The 18,026-nt window shown below is 39.2% G+C and overlaps 1 protein-coding gene across 1 annotated transcript in view; it reads right to left on the reverse strand.

Moving 5' to 3' along the window:
* LOC126417162 (dynein axonemal heavy chain 2) overlaps positions 1–18,026 on the reverse strand; it is a 959,377-nt gene that overhangs the window by 680,487 nt on the left and 260,864 nt on the right. Inside the window, 1 exon segment of the mRNA XM_050085060.1 lies at positions 5,082–5,266. Within this exon segment, the coding sequence (XP_049941017.1) occupies positions 5,082–5,266 (185 nt within the window).

The raw sequence follows: 18,026 nt of genomic DNA on the forward strand, positions 1-18,026 counted from the left end.
ATTTTCTCATAATATTCTTCCACTTCCTCATCTCTATGCTGGCTGGTTGGCATATACACATGTACTAACACCAAATCTTTTGAACTACCCTTCAGTCATATCATCATCAGTCTTCCATCAATACATTGTACCTTGATTACCTTATTTTTCAGCTTTAGCCCTATCAAAATTCCTACTCCGTTTTCACCACTCTTGATTTCCTCTAAGTAAAAGAGCTTATAATCTCCACTTTCTATCTCCCCATTCTCTCCCCATCTCATTTCACACAAACCAAGAGCATCTAATCTGTTCCTTTTCATCTCCTGTTTTGCATTCTCTAGCTTTCCTGTTTGCAGTAGTGTCCTCACATTCCATGTTCCAATCCTCATCTTTCCTCCCTTCACTGTCCCTTTCTTCCTTTCAAAAATGTCTACTCTCAACGTGTTCCCCTCCCGGAGATCCGAATGAGGGGAAGTTTTAACTCCGGAATATTTCACATGGAGGGACATACCATGTACTGCTTGGGAATGTAATGTGGTAGTTTCCCGTTACTTTCCACATAGGCAGTAGGTTGCCCAGCCTAAAATCAGCTGCTCACTATGAGTCAAACACTATCTGTAGCCTCCCGTCTGGGGTACAGTCACTAATGGTACTCTTTTTGTACTCAAAGAGAAAAGGCTTGTCTTCTGCCAGCTTCACGTTCTGAAAGACTCTTTCTCCACTGTCACTGCCATTGAGGTCTTATATATATAACAGGAAATGACAGGAAAAGGACATGGTGAGGACATGTTTGGGATACGAAAGGGGGAGTGATAGGCCATTGAGGGGCACATTTTGTCTGGCTCCTCCTCTTTGGCCTGTCCGGCTTGGGTGACCCTTCTGGTAGCTAAGCTACCGCCAGCATAGCCCTCTGGATCCAGAACACACAAACCTTCTCACCCACACGGTCAGTGCTACGTTAAGGCGGTGTCCCCTGAGAAGGGCAATTACAGACGAGGTAAAAGAAAATTCACAGATGGCGCTTCGAGTGATCCGGCAAGAGGTGTACCAAATAGTTCTGGAAGTGGAAACGGCATGATGAGCAGTGCAGCAATTGTGGAGGAGAATATTTCGAAGGAGACCATGCACAATAAGTAAAAGGTGAGAGCAGAAAAATTTTGTGTACAAAGCTCCAGTGCTTTTTTAACATCTCGTATATGCTTTTACCACCAGTTATCATGTAATAATACATGAAAGTATAGCCTCAATAAAACTGGAACCAAGTGTTTCTCTAATTATGAAAAAGGCTAACATTTTGTTTTGTAAATATATATAAACAAGACAACAACATGGCAAATGCAGGAAAATGAAAATTACAGTCAAATTACCTCTGTCTTACGTTTTGAGAACCACAAAAAAAGAAAGAAAATTACAAATTCCTTATAGGCACATGGCCTGGGCAGATCATATCAATATGATTTGCTCCAAAATAATCACTACTGAAAATGTCTCAGATAATAAATAATTTAGGAACGAGGTTTTAAATTGTAAGACATTTCCAGGGGCAGATGTGGACTCTGACCACAATCTATTGGTTATGACCTGTAGATTAAAACTAAAGAAACTGAAAAAAGGTGGGAATTTAAGGAGATGGGACCTGGATAAACTAAAAGAACCAGAGGTTGTACAGAGTTTCAGGGAGAGCATAAGGGAGCAATTGACAGGAATGGGCGAAAGAAATACAGTAGAAGAAGAATGGGTAGCTTTGAGGGATGAAGTAGTAAAGGCAGCAGAGGATCAAGTAGGTAAAAAGACGAGGGCTAGTAGAAATCCTTGGGTAGCAGAAGAAATATTGAATTCAACTGATGAAAGGAGAAAATATAAAAATGCAGTAAATGAAGCAGGCAAAAAGGAATACAAACGTCTCAAAAATGAGATCGACAGGAAGTGCAAAATGGCTAAGCAGGGATGGCTAGAGGACAAATGTAAGGATGTAGAGGCCTATCTCACTAGGGGTAAGATAGATACTGCCTACAGGAAAATTAAAGAGACCTTTGGAGATAAGAGAACCACTTGCATGAACATCAAGAGCTCAGATGGAAACTCAGATCTAAGCAAAGAAGGGAAAGCAGAAAGGTGGAAGGAGTATATAGAGGGTCTATACAAGGGAGATGCACTTGAGGACAATATTATGGAAATGGAAGAGGATGTAGATGAAGATGAAATGAGAGATATGATACTGCGTGAAGAGTCTGACAGAGCACTGAAAGACCTGAGTCGAAACAAGGCCCCCGGAGTAGACAACATTCCATTGGAACTACTGACGGCCTTAGGAGAGCCAGTCCTGACAAAACTCTACCATCTGGTGAGCAAGATGTATGAGGCAGGCGAAATACCCTCAGACTTCAAGAAGAATATAATAATTCCAATCCCAAAGAAAGCAGGTGTTGACAGATGTGAAAATTACCGAACTATCAGTTTAATAAGTCACAGCTGCAAAATACTAACGTGAATTCTTTACAGACGAATGGAAAAACTAGTAGAAGCCGACCTCGGGGAAGATCAGTTTGGATTCTGTAGAAATGTTGGAACACGTGAGGCAATAATGACCCTACGACTTATCTTAGAAACTAGATTAAGGAAGGGCAAACCTTCGTTCCTAGCATTTGTAGACTTAGAGAAAGCTTTTGACAATGTTGACTGGAATACTCTCTTTCAAATTCTAAAGGTGGCAGGGGTAAAATACAGGGAGCGAAAGGTTATTTGCAATTTGTACAGAAACCAGATGGCAGTTACAAGAGTCGAGGGACATGAAAGGGAAGCAGTGGTTGGGAAGGGAGTAAGACAGAGTTGTAGCCTCTCCCCGATGTTGTTCAATCTGTATATTGAGCAAGCAGTAAAGGAAACAAAAGAAAAATTTGGAGTAGGTATTAAAATTCATGGAGAAGAAATAAAAACTTTGAGGTTCGCCGATGACATTGTAATTCTGTCAGAGACAGCAAAGGACTTGGAAGAGCAGTTGAATGGAATGGACAGTGTCTTGAAAGGAGGATATAAGATGAACATCAACAAAAGCAAAACAAGGATAATGGAATGTAATGTAATTAAGTCGGGTGATGCTGAGGGAATTACATTAGGAAATGAGACACTTAAAGTAGTAAAGGAGTTTTGCTATTTGGGGAGCAAAATAACTGATGATGGTCGAAGTAGAGAGGATATAAAATGTAGACTGGCAATGGCAAGGAAAGTGTTTCTGAAGAAGAGAAATTTGTTAACATCGAGTATAGATTTAAGTGTCAGGAAGTAATTTCTGAAAGTATTTGTATGGAGTGTAGCCATGTATGGAAGTGAAACATGGACGATAAATAGTTTGGACAAGAAGAGAATAGAAGCTTTCAAAATGTGGTGCTACAGAAGAATGCTGAAGATTAGATGGGTAGATCACATAACTAATGAGGAAGTATTGAATAGGATTGTGGAGAAGAGAAGTTTGTGGCACAACTTGACCAGAAGAAGGGATCGGTTGGTAGGACATGTTCTGAGGCATCAAGGGTTCACCAATTTAGTATTGGAGGGCAGTGTGGAGGGTAAAAATCGTAGAGGGAGACCAAGAGATGACTACACTAAGCAGATTCAGAAGGATGTAGGTTGCAGTAGGTACTGGGAGATGAAGAAGCTTGCACAGGATAGAGTAGCATGGAGAGCTGCATCAAACCAGTCTCAGGACTGAAGACCACAACAACAACAACAATAAATGACTAACAAGGTACTATAAAGAATTCCATCCACATTTATGTCATTGCATTACGATATGGAAAATGCAGTTCATACTTGGATTGGTTAGTTCAGCTAAATGGGGGAAAGGAGGGGGGGGGGGGGTCAAATGGATTAAAAACTTTCTCCTAAGACTACACTACATACTAGATCAAATTAGGAATTAAATATATTCATTGTGGCTGAGTAACTGTTAGATACTTTTGATATGGCATATTGGCTTATGCTATGCATCTCCATGTTGGAGGAAACAGTTCTGAATGGCTAATCTTCGTAAGTATAATGACAGAGGCAAATATGAAAATGAGCTCCACTTGTAAATTTACATTGCAAAATGTGAGTTTTGAATTGGTAGGATTTTATTTATTTCATGTCATCACTTCATTACTGTAATTAAAAATTAAGTTAGGTAGGTAGGTATCATTCTTCATGAAAAATGAAATAACTAATCACCCAGATTTTGTTGGTTTTTTGTATCCTTGACAAAATTAGTTTTTAATAATTGATGATGTTTTTGCTTCTTCATAGGTTATGATTTTTTTGTTGTATGCAATGTATTCTTCTCAGTTACATTGTCTGTGTAACATCACCTCTCCTTCAGTCTACTCAGCGTTGTTTTACTAGTGGGATAGTGATCCATAACAAAATATGCTCTTCTGTATTTTGATGATGATACATCTACTGTTTAATACCAATGCTTCCTGGCCACCTTCCTAATGCCAGTATAGTTACTGGAGATGTAAGCACTGACTGCCATGGTGGGATTTTATATGTGCCCACCTAAATTAATTATTAGAACCAGGCTTCAAAGAAAGACTTTGTTTTCCTTCATGACACTTGTTACTTTATGTTGTTTGAGGTATTCTGGACTGTGAGCTGTCAAAAATTTGCTGTCATACTTGGCTCAACTGCACTATATGATTAGGCAAGTACAGTAGCAGCAACACAGTCTGTATCCATTTCACTGACAGATCATTAAGAATAACACTACGTGATTAATATCACATACTGACAGTTGAGAAACATGTCTCATGGTCTTTAGCTGCTGTTTGTATAATAATTTCTCTGACATTTCACCAGCACAAGCTTCTGGCATTGTCAAAAGTTCATCTCTCATTGCTGGAAGCAGACGCAGTGGAGTGCAATCTTTTGAAAAATCATACAACAAATGTCAGCTGAAGCACCTGAGACACAAGTCAGCTGGCAATACACCAACAAATGATCATGCAAGCGTCAACAAGTTAGTTAAGCAAAAGTCTGAGCTATGATGTGCAGACTGACATTAATTGCTATGGTGTAGTAACAGCAAAAGAAGCATTAACTGGAAAAGATATTTCACTAGAACTTACACTCCCATTATTTTCTTGACACTATCCCAATGTCTTTTTCTCATAGCTGGATTCTTGAGATCTGACAACAGAGGCAAGGTTCGGCGAAATGCATCAACTCTCTGCCTAGTATTCTCCACAATCTCCCAGTTTTTATCCCGCAACTCCCTGGACAGCCTTGTAAGCTTCCGAAATAATGTTTGTGCCTGGTAAAAATTCAAATTTATTAAAATGCAATACTGATGACTTTAAGTGAATTAAACACACATACTAGTTAATCAATGAAATATGCTCATAATATTATCACAAACCACAATCAAACCCAAATCTGAAGGCAGGGTCATCAGTAAAGTACAACACTCACAACTGAAAGCACATTCATTAGAAACATGAACTTAAGAGCCAGAAGAGAACTGTTCTCATGGATGGAGAGTGAAGCTATTTACACAAACATCGAATATTCCACAATGGTGGTATTTATACAAACACAGAATATTCCTGAATATATGAACATTAAAGCACAAGATATTTAAAAAAAACATAACAGATAAATACTAAATAAAAAACAATTGCTGGCAGTCAGGTTTGAACTGATAACACACAGAACAACAGTCAGCCAGAATGCTAACCGCTACACCACACTGCAGATGCCACAACAAGTGGCATTGCTATCTCTCCTGGAGAAACAGCAACCCGCTATTTCAGAATTTCTCACTGGAACCAACTACAGCACCCTGGATCTAGAACTTGTCACTGGTCTGCTAAATGATGGCGCTAGCAGATCCTAGCATTCTAGTTGTGTTGTTACATTCTCTTCACTATGATGAGCATCCAAGGTAGCTCCTCTCGTTGAACCTTCATGATATTCGAATGGGACTTCAGTTACCCTGAACACCCATCAGTAATTTTTACCTGTGGACAGTAATAGGATTTTATATGGAGGATATGGGTGACACCTCTGTGCTTTCATCTTCTTCATGAACAGTCGTAATCTTTGACTTCATTTGTGACATCCAATAAGTAATGAAGGATACGATACAGCACAAAGTAGGGCTTTTCTGATAGTCTTAATTGCTGCACAGGCATAAAAATACAAAACAAGTCTCCTGGGCTGTATCTAATTGGATGAGGCTTGGCACAGTAGTGCCTGGGTGTTCAAGGCCTGTAGTAAGTCAGCTGTTTTGCTTCTTCTCTTCTGGTGATAAATTGTTGCACATGGTTATCCTGAATATTGTATGGTTGAAATGAGAACAGTGTATCAATTGTTGTTTTGGCCCTGTGACTGTGGAGCAGAAAGAATAGTATGAAGTATGCAGTGTCTTGCTACACTGTGTTGTGTGCTAATGTCTCAATGTGCAGTATTGTATCCCAATATCTCTATTAAGCTTCAATATGTCTCAATGAGCAGTATTGTATCCCAATATCTCTATTAAGCATCAACATATATTGAAAACATATCTGTTAGTGTCTTAGTAAACCATTCAGTGAGACTATTCGTCTGTGGATGATAGGTAGTTGTCATCCTGATGGTCATGTAGCAACATGAAATTCTCTCTAACACTAGTCTGGCTGAACAGCTTTTCAAGAGATCATCACACAGGGTGCTCCATTCTTCAAAAAGATGTCTTCTCACAAGAACTTCGCAACTTCTAGAGCTCATTAGACCACAATATTTAGTGACAACACAGTCAGTGAGATAGTCAGTGAAGACTGTTGTCCACTGATTTTCATCTGTCAACTTTGGGTACCTCCACAAAAAGTTAATTCCAATTCAGTGGAATGACACTGCTGCAGGTGGGATTGGTACCAGATGCCATGAAGATCACTGTGCTATGTGTTTCTTTCATTGGCTTTCCTTACAGTCAATCACATACAGGGTGTATATGCGGAAAAGGAAAAAAAATTCCCGGATTTCTCGGTTAACTGACAGTATATATTCTCTCGGAACTGTATAACTTATCAATCCTTTGAATGGTTATGGTTTCCCGGCGCTTTAGGAAACGAAACTCAGGAAAAAAAACACGTTTTGGAAAGATGTTTGATGTGCAGCAACATGTACGCTGCAATTTTCATATTATGAAAGTATAAATTCAAATTCCACCAAACACCGCATGTTACTTTCCGAAGCATTGAAATTGCAATGAGACTGTGATCCGTATTTGTAAGCCAGTCATAGTTGATGTCACATGATCTTGCCAGCCGATGACAGCAGATATTCAGAGTTTCAGACACGTGGTGTAGTCAGCCAACAGAAACATCACTGCTCAGTAGCGTGAACACACGAACAGGAAAAGTTAATCGTTTAAATTAATACATATAATGTTGCTACAAGAGAAGCAAAGCTTTCACATATAATATTGGTCTCTTAAGGCCAATACGCTGCAAGAGAAGCTAAGCTTTGACACATAATGTTGTTCTTTTATGCGCGTATTACATTTTAAGATATATCACACAAATGTGCCAGTAAATTTTTTAATAATGACATAAATGTGTGAGCTACTGGGTTCTAAATTCTTCTAAATGGTGTGTCATCAAAGATCTGATTTTTAAATGAGTTGCAGATTCTTAGTGAAGTAGGCCTCGACCTGATATTAAGCTTTTCAGTGTGGTTTCCGGGATGTAAATTTCCTTGAGTACCAGTACTTTTTTATTTCATGTTTCGTTCTTTGTTATGACATAATGCCATAAGTGCTAGAAGATGGAAACGTACACTTGAAATGCACCGAACAGTTCAAACTAGCCAATAGTGTGGAACACTTTGTTTCATATATATCGACTGCCTCAGCGGAAAAGATTAATAAAAGAAAATTTCTTCAGCAAACCTTAAAAATAACTCCATTGTTCTGCATGGCAATTATTGCTTGACTGTTAGAAAGGTGGAAATAAAATAAGATGTGAAACTAATAATGTATTTTAGCTTTCCATAATTATGTGAATATATTTTAATTCACATTATAGCTCCCGTCCAGATATCAATTTTGTTTTCATTTGACGTGAGTGCAGTAGACAAAGAGGAAACAGCAAAATCACTAAATGTAAACATGGGTCACATGGAGACTACCCACTTCCCTGTTATAACTCACAAACAGACTGCTCTGTGCATCAACCCCTATCTACGATATTTCCAAACCGGGGCAATAATAGATAGTGGCGTCCCTCGAGCATTTGAGGTAGGACATAAATTTTTTTTTTTAAATCGCATTTTCAAAAATATGTTCATTTAGTAGCGCACATCTTTCTGAAGAGTCTGATAGATAAAACATATGCGTCTGAGGAATTGTAAGACATGTTATTTGATCTTAAGTGAGCCAGAGTGCAGTGCCACACCTCACACAGCATTCTTCTATCGCATGTCACTGTATTTCGGTCTGTGGAATTGAAACGTGTATATTTTGTAATGGATGCCATCAAACTATATTCAGGACAGTGGAAATCAAAATATCCTATAGTGCCTCTCCTGCTTCCAGTCGGCTGGTTTGACATATATATGTCTGCATGTGTCTGTATATGTGCGGATGGATATGTGTGTATACCTGTCCTTTTCTCCCCCTATGGTAAGTCTTTCCGCTCCCAGGATTGGAATGACTCCTTACCCTCTCCCTTAAAACCAACATCCTTTCGTCTTTCCTGATGAAGCAACCGTGGGTTGCGAAAGCTTGAATTTTGTGTGTGTGTGTTTGTGTTTGTTAGTGTCTCTATCAACATACCAACACCTTCGTTTGGTAAGTTACATCATCTTTGTTATTTTGTGTGCAATAAAAGTAAGTATAGGATACATAAAACCAGTAAAGACAAGAGATAAGCAAGACAGTACACATTTCTTCAATCCTTAGCTCCTAGATTTTTTTCTGTCTAATCTTGTTACAGCTTTACATGGCATGCTTTCCTTTCTGTGAAAGAATCTGTTCCCTCATCAAAGTTCGTCAAACGTTTTGCTACATGAAAAATCAATATGTCATTGTCTAATACTGAAAAAACTGTTAATACAAATAGGACCCAAGACTGGTGTGGTTTCTCGACCTGATTATGTGTATTTTGTCACTGTCTGCTAGATGAAACAAAATAGGCCTTTCTAAAACTGCAGCAATTGTAACACTCGCCAAATAAACGAGACTGTTTTGGCACAAATGGTCATTTTTATAACACTGCAGAATATAATTCACAAAGTACCAACATCAAATGCCTATTAGGCCTACTACAGGCAAAAAGCTTTATGTTAGTAAATAGTTTTACACTTCATTCATACGCTCTAGTTTCTCAAGCATGAGATCGAAAAGTAGTAGAGCGAAATTTTTATATAAATTTGATATCGTCATATTCTTCCATAATTTAAGTGATGACCCCATTTCTTCTCCTTCCTCGTTCTAACAAACAGTCCTGTCACCACTAATTCTGTATCTATCTATTCCTGCCAATGTCAAAGCTTATTCGCCGGTTAACTTTACTAACTCTGCCAGTATCACCAGTTTAGTTAGCCCATGATTATTCTCCAGTTAGGCATTGTTACTTGTTCGTACAACGCGTTTTCCACGCTACTTCCAGAATAGACCTTAAGGTGGCTGCTAGCCAGAGACTGTACAACTGGCCCTTACTAGTATAGTGATCTGGGCAAAAATTTTCTGTCAAATTTTCATTTTCTTGGATACATCAAGAAGATAATATGTAATCTTTCTTACCAGTTATTCCTGTTAGTCATTTATTCGCACTCTGGTAGTCTGAATCTATGGATATCACTGGTAATCATAATAACGCTTATCATTCGCAAACCCAATCAACCACACAATCAGACAGTGGTTGGCTTTCTTTCGTTTAGATGTACTCTGCTCAGCTCGTATAGCCCCTTTTGTCTGCAGAAAAGTTTATTTCTAGATGTGACGAGGATTCCACTGGCAGAGACATCACGTACACTAAGCATGCATTCACAAATCAACTTGTGATTCATTCAGAAATCAACTTAGAATATGTTCAATAGTGTTCAAAAACCGACAAGGACACGTTTCAAAGTCATACGAATAATCAACGTGCGCTGGTTGCTAGGCGCTTTGTGAAACAAAGTTTCTTTCCTCAAAAATATGAATAAAATATGAATTTGCCCCCCCCCCCCCCCCCCCCCCACTCCTATATCCAGGGCTGCTGCTGCATGCATGAATCTGGCAGCTTGGGCGCGCCAATAAAATTGTTCCCGGGAGCTACTACTGAACCGCGCATGCGCACGATCCCAGGATCCCAGTTGTAACTGCTAAAACAAATCCCAGTTGTAACTGCGATCTAAGTCGCATATATGTACAGCATTTAATAATCACTTTCTGAATATAGCAGGTGAACTAAATAGAAACCTAGTCCCAACAGGGAATCATATAGCGCTCTTAGAAAAAAGTGTTCCGAGACTGTTACCTGAAATGCTCCTCCATGATACTGACAAGAGGGAGATTGAGTTAATAATTAAATCACTAAAGACCAAGAACTCTCATGGATACGACGGGGTATCTAGCAGAATACTGAAGTATTGTTCTATGTATGTTAGCCCAGTTCTCAGCCATATCTGTAACTTTTCCTTTAGGAGTGGTCGGTTTCCTGACCGATTAAAGTACTCGGTAGTGAAGCCACTTTATAAAAAGGGTGACTTTGATAATGTTGACAATTTTAGACCTATTTCTATGCCATCGGTGTTTGCTAAAGTTATCGAGAAGGTTGTATATACAAGGTTACTGGAGCATTTAAATTCACATAATTTGCTGTCAAATGTTCAGTTTGGTTTTAGAAATGGTTTGACAACTGAAAATGCTATATTCTCTTTTCTCTGTGAGGTTTTGGACAAATTAAATAAAAGTTGCGAACGCTAGGTGTTTTCTTTGATTTAACGAAGGCTTTTGACTGTGTTGACCACAAAATATTACTGCAGAAGTTGGACCATTATGGAGTAAGGGGAGTAGCTTACAATTGGTTCGCCTCTTACTTTAAGAACAGAAAACAGACGGTAATTCTCCACAATATTGAGAGTGGTAGTGATGTTCAGTCCCAATGGGGCACTGTTAAGTGGGGCGTTCCCCAAGGATCGGTGCTGGGGCCACTGCTGTTTCTTATTTATATAAATGATATGCCTTCTAGTATTACAGGTGATTCAAAAATATTTCTGTTTGCTGATGACACCAGCTTGATAGTGAAGGATCTTGTGTGTAATATTGAAACAGTAACAAATAATGTAGTTCATGAAATAAGTTCGTGGCTTGTGGAAAATAATTTGATGCTAAATCACAGTAAGACTCAGTTTTTACAGTTTCTAACTCACAATTCAACAAGAACCGATATTTTGATCAGACAGAATAGGCATATTATAAGCGAGACGGAACAGTTCAAGTTCCTAGGCGTTCGGATAGATGGTAAGCTGTTGTGGAAAGCCCATGTCCAGGATCTTGTTCAGAAATTAAATGCTGCTTTATTTACCATTAGAACAGTATCTGAAATAAGTGACACTTCAACACGAAAAGTAGTCTACTTCGCATATTTTCATACGCTTATGTCGTATGGTATTATTTTTTGGGGTAATTCTTCTGATTCAAAAAGGGTATTTTTGGCTCAAAAACGGGCTGTTTGAGCTACAAGTGGTGTAAGTTCGAGAACCTCTTGTCGACCCCTATTCAAAAATCTGGGAATTCTGACATTGCCCTCACAGTATATATTTTCTTTAATGTCGTTTGTTGTTAGCAATATTAGCCTATTCCCAAGAGTTAGCAGCTTTCACTCAGTTAATACTAGGCAGAAATCAAATCTGCATGTAGAAGGCACTTCCTTGACTCTTGTGCAGAAAGGAGTCCATTTTCAATAAGCTACCACAAGAACTCAAAAATCTTAGCAGTAGCCCAAACTCTTTTAAGTCTAAACTGAAGAGTTTCCTCATGGCTCACTCCTTCTATTCTGTCGAGGAGCTCCTGGAAGAGCTAAAAAATTAAGCAAATTCCAGTGTTACATTGTTGATTTTCTTCATTTAAACTTACGACTTGTCACGTGAATATGTTTTTTAATATTTCATTTTATCTGTTTCTAATATCGTGTTATAATTTCATGTATTGACTCGTTCCATGACCATGGAGACTTCGCCTTAATTTGGTCCCACGGAACAATAAATAAATAAAATAATGTTAACAGTTGTGACATCATGCTCATGGGAGGCAACTTGTTGTTACAAAGCATTGCATAGTCTTCCTAAAGCCTTTGACACATTTTGCTGTTGGCAGACACTTGTATGAGCACTGCATTTCCTTTGCAATTTAAGTTTTATTTTCATTTTTTGTCTTGATCATGTTTTATTGCTGCAGTATTATTCTGCAGTAGCAGGATACAGTAATATCCTCTATAGAGTATTGGTTCTTACCAGTCAAAATTACAAAAATTATACTGAGAACAAAAACAATGAAATATTCCCAGAATTCAAAAAAATTCCCGGGTTTTTTCTGGTTTTCTCCTGTATGAAAAAATTCCCGGGTTTTTCCCGCATCACCCCGGTTGTTCCGGGTCATAGACACCCTGAAATAGAGTCCAACGGATTGGTAGAGACCTGCCCAGTAATACTTGCATCTGTTTCATGAATTCCAGGTGAGCACCCATTGGAGCATCATAAAAATACTTCAAGATCGCTGGCAGCAGATGAGTTGAGGTGACAAGCTACCATTTTTGCCCCATCGGATCATAGTCCCTCCTATACAATGTTCCATTTATTAACTGGAATCCTCCTTTGTTTGATTCCTCACTCTTCAAGGCTTCTATGATATACAACAATGCTGGATCTTACCTCTGTTCAGCAATAATATCATTTAATGTAGAATGACTGAGATTTCATACATGTAGCTGGGTTCCACCACAGGATTCTTTGAAACACAATAATTGTCCTAGTGTTTGCATCCATCTGGCATACCACATTGACGTTGTATTCCTTAAAGCTCAGTGTCCACCTCACCAGATGAACTGACTTCAAGCTATTCAACCGGTGCACAGAATGGTGAACCATCACAGTGATGAATGATTTACCAAAAAAATATGGACAGAATCTGTTGATGGCCCAAATAACTGCACGGCACTCTCTCAGTTGTGCAGTAGTTCTTCTCGGACTTGGAGATAATCTTGAGGCATACTCTATTATGTTCTCAGCACCTACCTGAATTTAAACTAGAGCTGTGAAACTTAAACTCCATCCAAACAGGCCTTGAAGGCCCAGCAGTACCAACCGAGCACCAGGTAATCCTCAGCCCATAGGTGACACTGGATGTGGATATGGAGGGGCACGTGATCAGCACACTGCTCTCTGGCCACTGTCAGTTTTCTTGACCAGAGCCACTACTTCTCAATCAAGTAGCTCTTCAATTGGTCTCACAAGGTCAAAGTTCACCCTGCTCACCAACAGTGCTCGATAGACCCAGATGGTCATCCATCCAACTGCAAGCCAGACCAAACAGCATTAAACTTCAATAATTAATAAATGTTGTGTGACTAGGGCCTCCCGTCGGGTAGACTGTTCGCCAGGTGCAAGTCTTTCGATTTGATACCACTTCAGCGACCTGCGCGTCGATGGGGATGAAACGATGATGATTAGGACAACACAACACCCAGTCCCTGAGCAGAAAAAATCTCCGACCCAGCCGGGAATTGAACTCAGGCCCTTAGGATTGACATCCTGTCATGCTGACCACTCAGCTACTGGGTGCGGACATTAAACTTCAATGATCTAACAGGAATCAGTGTGACCACTGTGGCTAGGCCACTGGCTACTAGAACTGCCCCATCTCAAATCCACTAGCTTCAGTGAAGTTATGTCTTGGCATTCTCATGATACGATGCTAGAACTCAAGAATATGTTAGTGCCTGATTCCTCATTTCAAGAAAATTTGGCATCTCCCTGCAGTAGTTCTTGCAAGCCAAGTGCCTTGGTATAGAAGTGCTTTACGAAATCACCAGCAGCACACGTGCATTCTGTGAAAACTTCTCATATCACAAATGGGCTGCACAGTTGGAAAATTGGTGATCTTATTTTCTCTGGATCAGGATATACAGTTCTTAGCAATGATGTACGACTTGTATTTCATTTCCTGTCCATGTAGGCAACAGCTTACATGTTGCCTAATTGTAGCCGTAGTGCTGTAGATGTTTTGAAGTACTGGCATCTGAACAAGATACAGAGACAGTGTTGTCAATGAAATAAAACACTTAAAACTGAAAGCACATTCATTACTAACACCAATTTACAGCCACAGCAGAAATGATCTCTTGGATGGAGAGAACAGTTATTTATACAAACATCAAATATTCTGGAATGCTGGTATTTATACAAACATAAAACATTCCAGAATATACAAACATTACAAACATAGTATAATTCAGGAACTTGCAGAAGTGATAAATACTAAATAACAAATAATTGCTGGTGCTCAGGTTTTAACTGGTGATCTGTAGCACTGCAGGCAACCAACAACGCTAAGTAATATGCCACATTGCATGCACCACAAGTAAGGGCAATATCTTGAACAAATTGGCATGATTAATATTAGCAAGCAGAGCATGTTTGCCTGTTTTTTTTATGAAATATTAATCTGAGTTTTTGAGATTCATTCCCTGAAACAATATGAGAATCATTTCCTGAATGAAACAGTGAGTGACAGAGTTGTAGAAGGAATAAAAACAGTGAAATTTAATCTCATTATAATGAAGTTGTAGCTGCAAATGAGTATGTGAAGATTGGTAGCTAAATTTTCTCTGTTGGTAGCCTTGCCTTTTTCCTGTCTGTTCCCAAGCTTCCACTACTGTGAAATGTACAGTGTGTCACATTTAGTCACAATTTTGTATTTCATAAAATACACCCAACAGATAAGGCCATATGTCAGCCAGCGAAAAAAATTCAAATAAGAAGCAGTGTGCAGACAGAGAAAGAATATGTTTACAATCCTTCAGCAGGACATATGAAGTCATTTGAAAGGAATGTCACATATGAAGTCATTTGAAAGGAATGTCACGCAAATGCAAAAGTAATGTCAAATGCATGCAGAAGCAAGATACATAGCTACTGTCATGCTTATTGAACTTAATGTGAAAGAATGTGCATTACCGTGTCACAATTTCAATTGAAACACAGGAAAGATTAAATATGATATGGAAAGTTCTTGCACAATGTAATTAATTCAGGAGTGAAGATAACAACTCACCAAATCATAGAAGTACACACACACACACACACACACACACACACACACACAAACACAACACAACACAACACACAGACCATGGGAATAAACAATGTGTTACAAGGATGACACCCATACAATGTAATTCAAAAAAGCTCCTGAGGTGGCAGCAGAATCCAGGTGGCATGGGTTGTGAAGCAGCCATTGCAATCGAGCATGCTGTACTCACCAGCATGATTTTCCACTGAGTGGGCAGCTCTGCTCTTGGTCACAGTTTGATGGTGGCCATTCATTCATGTGAACAGTTGGTTGGTTCAGCAGAACTGTTATACGACATGGTTGCTTTCACAGATGGCCCTCTCTCTGATGGGACAGAATAAGACCGTGACAGCACTGGAGTAGGATGTGCTGGATGGGTAAACTGTGCAGGTATTGCACCTGGGTCTTCCACAGGGATATGAACAATATGGCAAAAGTCTGAGAGTGTGAATGGCATGAGTATGGTCCAGGATACTGGGTAGGTTTGGTGGGCAGTGGAGGGGTGGGAATATTTTGAGTAGGATAACCTTCATTTCTGGGCATGGCCATAGATAGTTGAAGCCCTCGAGAAGGACACAGCTTAGTTGTTCCAGACTGGGATGATGATGTGTGACAGGGGATGAGGAAGGAATGTTCCTATGCAGCTGGATATTGTGGATGGTGAGAGGATTGGGAATGCGTGAGGATATGGTGCAAAAAATTTACTTGTGTTCTCAGTTTGGTGGTAGTGCATGTTAGTGGCAGACTTTGTGAGACCTACAACATACTGAGCAAGAAAATTCTCATCACTACAGATGCACTGTCCACACAAGGTCAGCCTATATGAGAGTGATCGTTTGTGTTTGTGACAGAGTGTGCATGCACACACATGCGTGTATGTATGTGTACTTGGAATGTACTCACCACAGAGCGGAGATGCTCTGTGTCGTCGTAACTGCCGTCTGTGTCAGGTCTGCTGTGCAGCGAGCTATGTTAATTTAAGTATTAACTGTATCTTTCTTACTTCTCACTTCTTCTTCCGTGTGTTTTTGCTTTTAGGAAGCTATAATTGTTGAGTGCTAGTAATAGTGTTCCATAGATTTCGTGTTTGTTTTGAATACAGTCAGAGAGAGTCCCTTTAGTCAGCCATAGTGCCAGTAGTGCTAGGGTTTGTTTTGAATACAGTCCAGAGACAGGTAGTGCTATTTTCATTGTTTTCTACAAGAAGTGTCTAGTAACCACAATTTAGTCAACTATCAGCCACCTTTAGTGAATTAGCAGTCTAGTTAAAAGTTGATTAACTCTCTACAGTATATTGATTTCTTAGGATGGATAGGATGTGTAACTGCTGTGTACTGATGCAGGAGAAGGCGGCCACTGTTCGCGAACAGCTCATTTATTTATTTATTTATTTATCTTACAGCTCGAAACATGTATTTAACATGCATGGGCAATGTTATAATAATTACATTCAGATTATTGATACACAATATAAATAGATTACATGCTAATAAGTAAAATATCATTGAAGTATATTTAATATAGCATTCCTGAGGTCAAATCATGTCAGCACCATACTGTATGGGCACTTCAGTACAAGCCATTTTTTTAACTCGTTTTAAAAAATTCTACCAGAAAGCTGTTTCAGGTTGTTTGGCAGAGAATTATAAAATATTGCTCCCTTAATGAATGGGGTATTTGTTGTTAGATTCAATCGTCTGCTCACCATATGAAAGTCTGATTTTTGTCTTGTATTGTAATCATGGATTTCCATATTCCTGTTTGTCACTTTTTTGTGTTTTTTCACTAATAATATTGATTGAAACATATATACTGCATAGATAGTCATAATATTAAACTTAATAAACAGGTTTTTACATGAAGTTCTGGGTCTTACTTTTGCCATAGTTCTTATTACTCTTTTCTGCAATACAAATACCCTTTTTATATTGTATTGGCTACACCCACCCCACAATACAATTCCATAAGATAGATGGGGATACACCAACCCAAAATACGCTATTTTTATTGCTTCTATACCTAAATATTGAACTAATCTCCTTAGTAAATACAGACTAGATGTTATTTTACCACAGACATGATCTATTTGCTGATTCCATGAAAGTCTGTCATCTATATATATCCCCAGAAATTTACATTCTGAACAGGTATTTTCCTGAATGTCCTCATTTAGAACAGTATTTTTATTTGAACTACTTGTCTCAAAATAAATTAAATTAGTTTTGTTAATATTGACCCTCAGGTTTTCTTTTTCAAAATGTGTTTTGGCTTTTTCAACAAAATTCTGTACCACTGAATTTAGGTCATCATTACTACGTGTCCAGCAAACCCCAGAGGTGTCATCAGCATACATAGTAATCCGATGAGTGGTGTCTAATACTTTTGGGAAATCATTCACGTAGCAAATAAACAAGGCCCGACAAACAAGAACGTAATGATGGCTGCGGTCAGCCATCATCAGGCTGCTGCCTCCGAGTGTAGTGGCAGTGGGGAGTCTGGTGCGTCACATGGTACAGTCCAGGTGTTACATGATTCACCCACTATCCCTGCTGTCGAGACATCTTCGCAGGTACCGGGCATGGTTGGGCCACCCTCTCCCCAAGGGGAGTGGCAGGTTCAGTGGCGTTCACAGCGCATGAGGCGGAGGGTCAATGTGGAGGCTGGCCGTGTGGCATCGGCCGCTCTGCCTGTGAGTGGACACGTGGTCGCTCCATCAGCAAGGTCCGAGCAGGCACACAGGGGGAGGGGTTTATTAGTG

The sequence above is a fragment of the Schistocerca serialis genome, chromosome 8 (genome assembly GCF_023864345.2).
Source record: "Schistocerca serialis cubense isolate TAMUIC-IGC-003099 chromosome 8, iqSchSeri2.2, whole genome shotgun sequence".
Classification (NCBI taxonomy): domain Eukaryota; kingdom Metazoa; phylum Arthropoda; class Insecta; order Orthoptera; family Acrididae; genus Schistocerca; species Schistocerca serialis.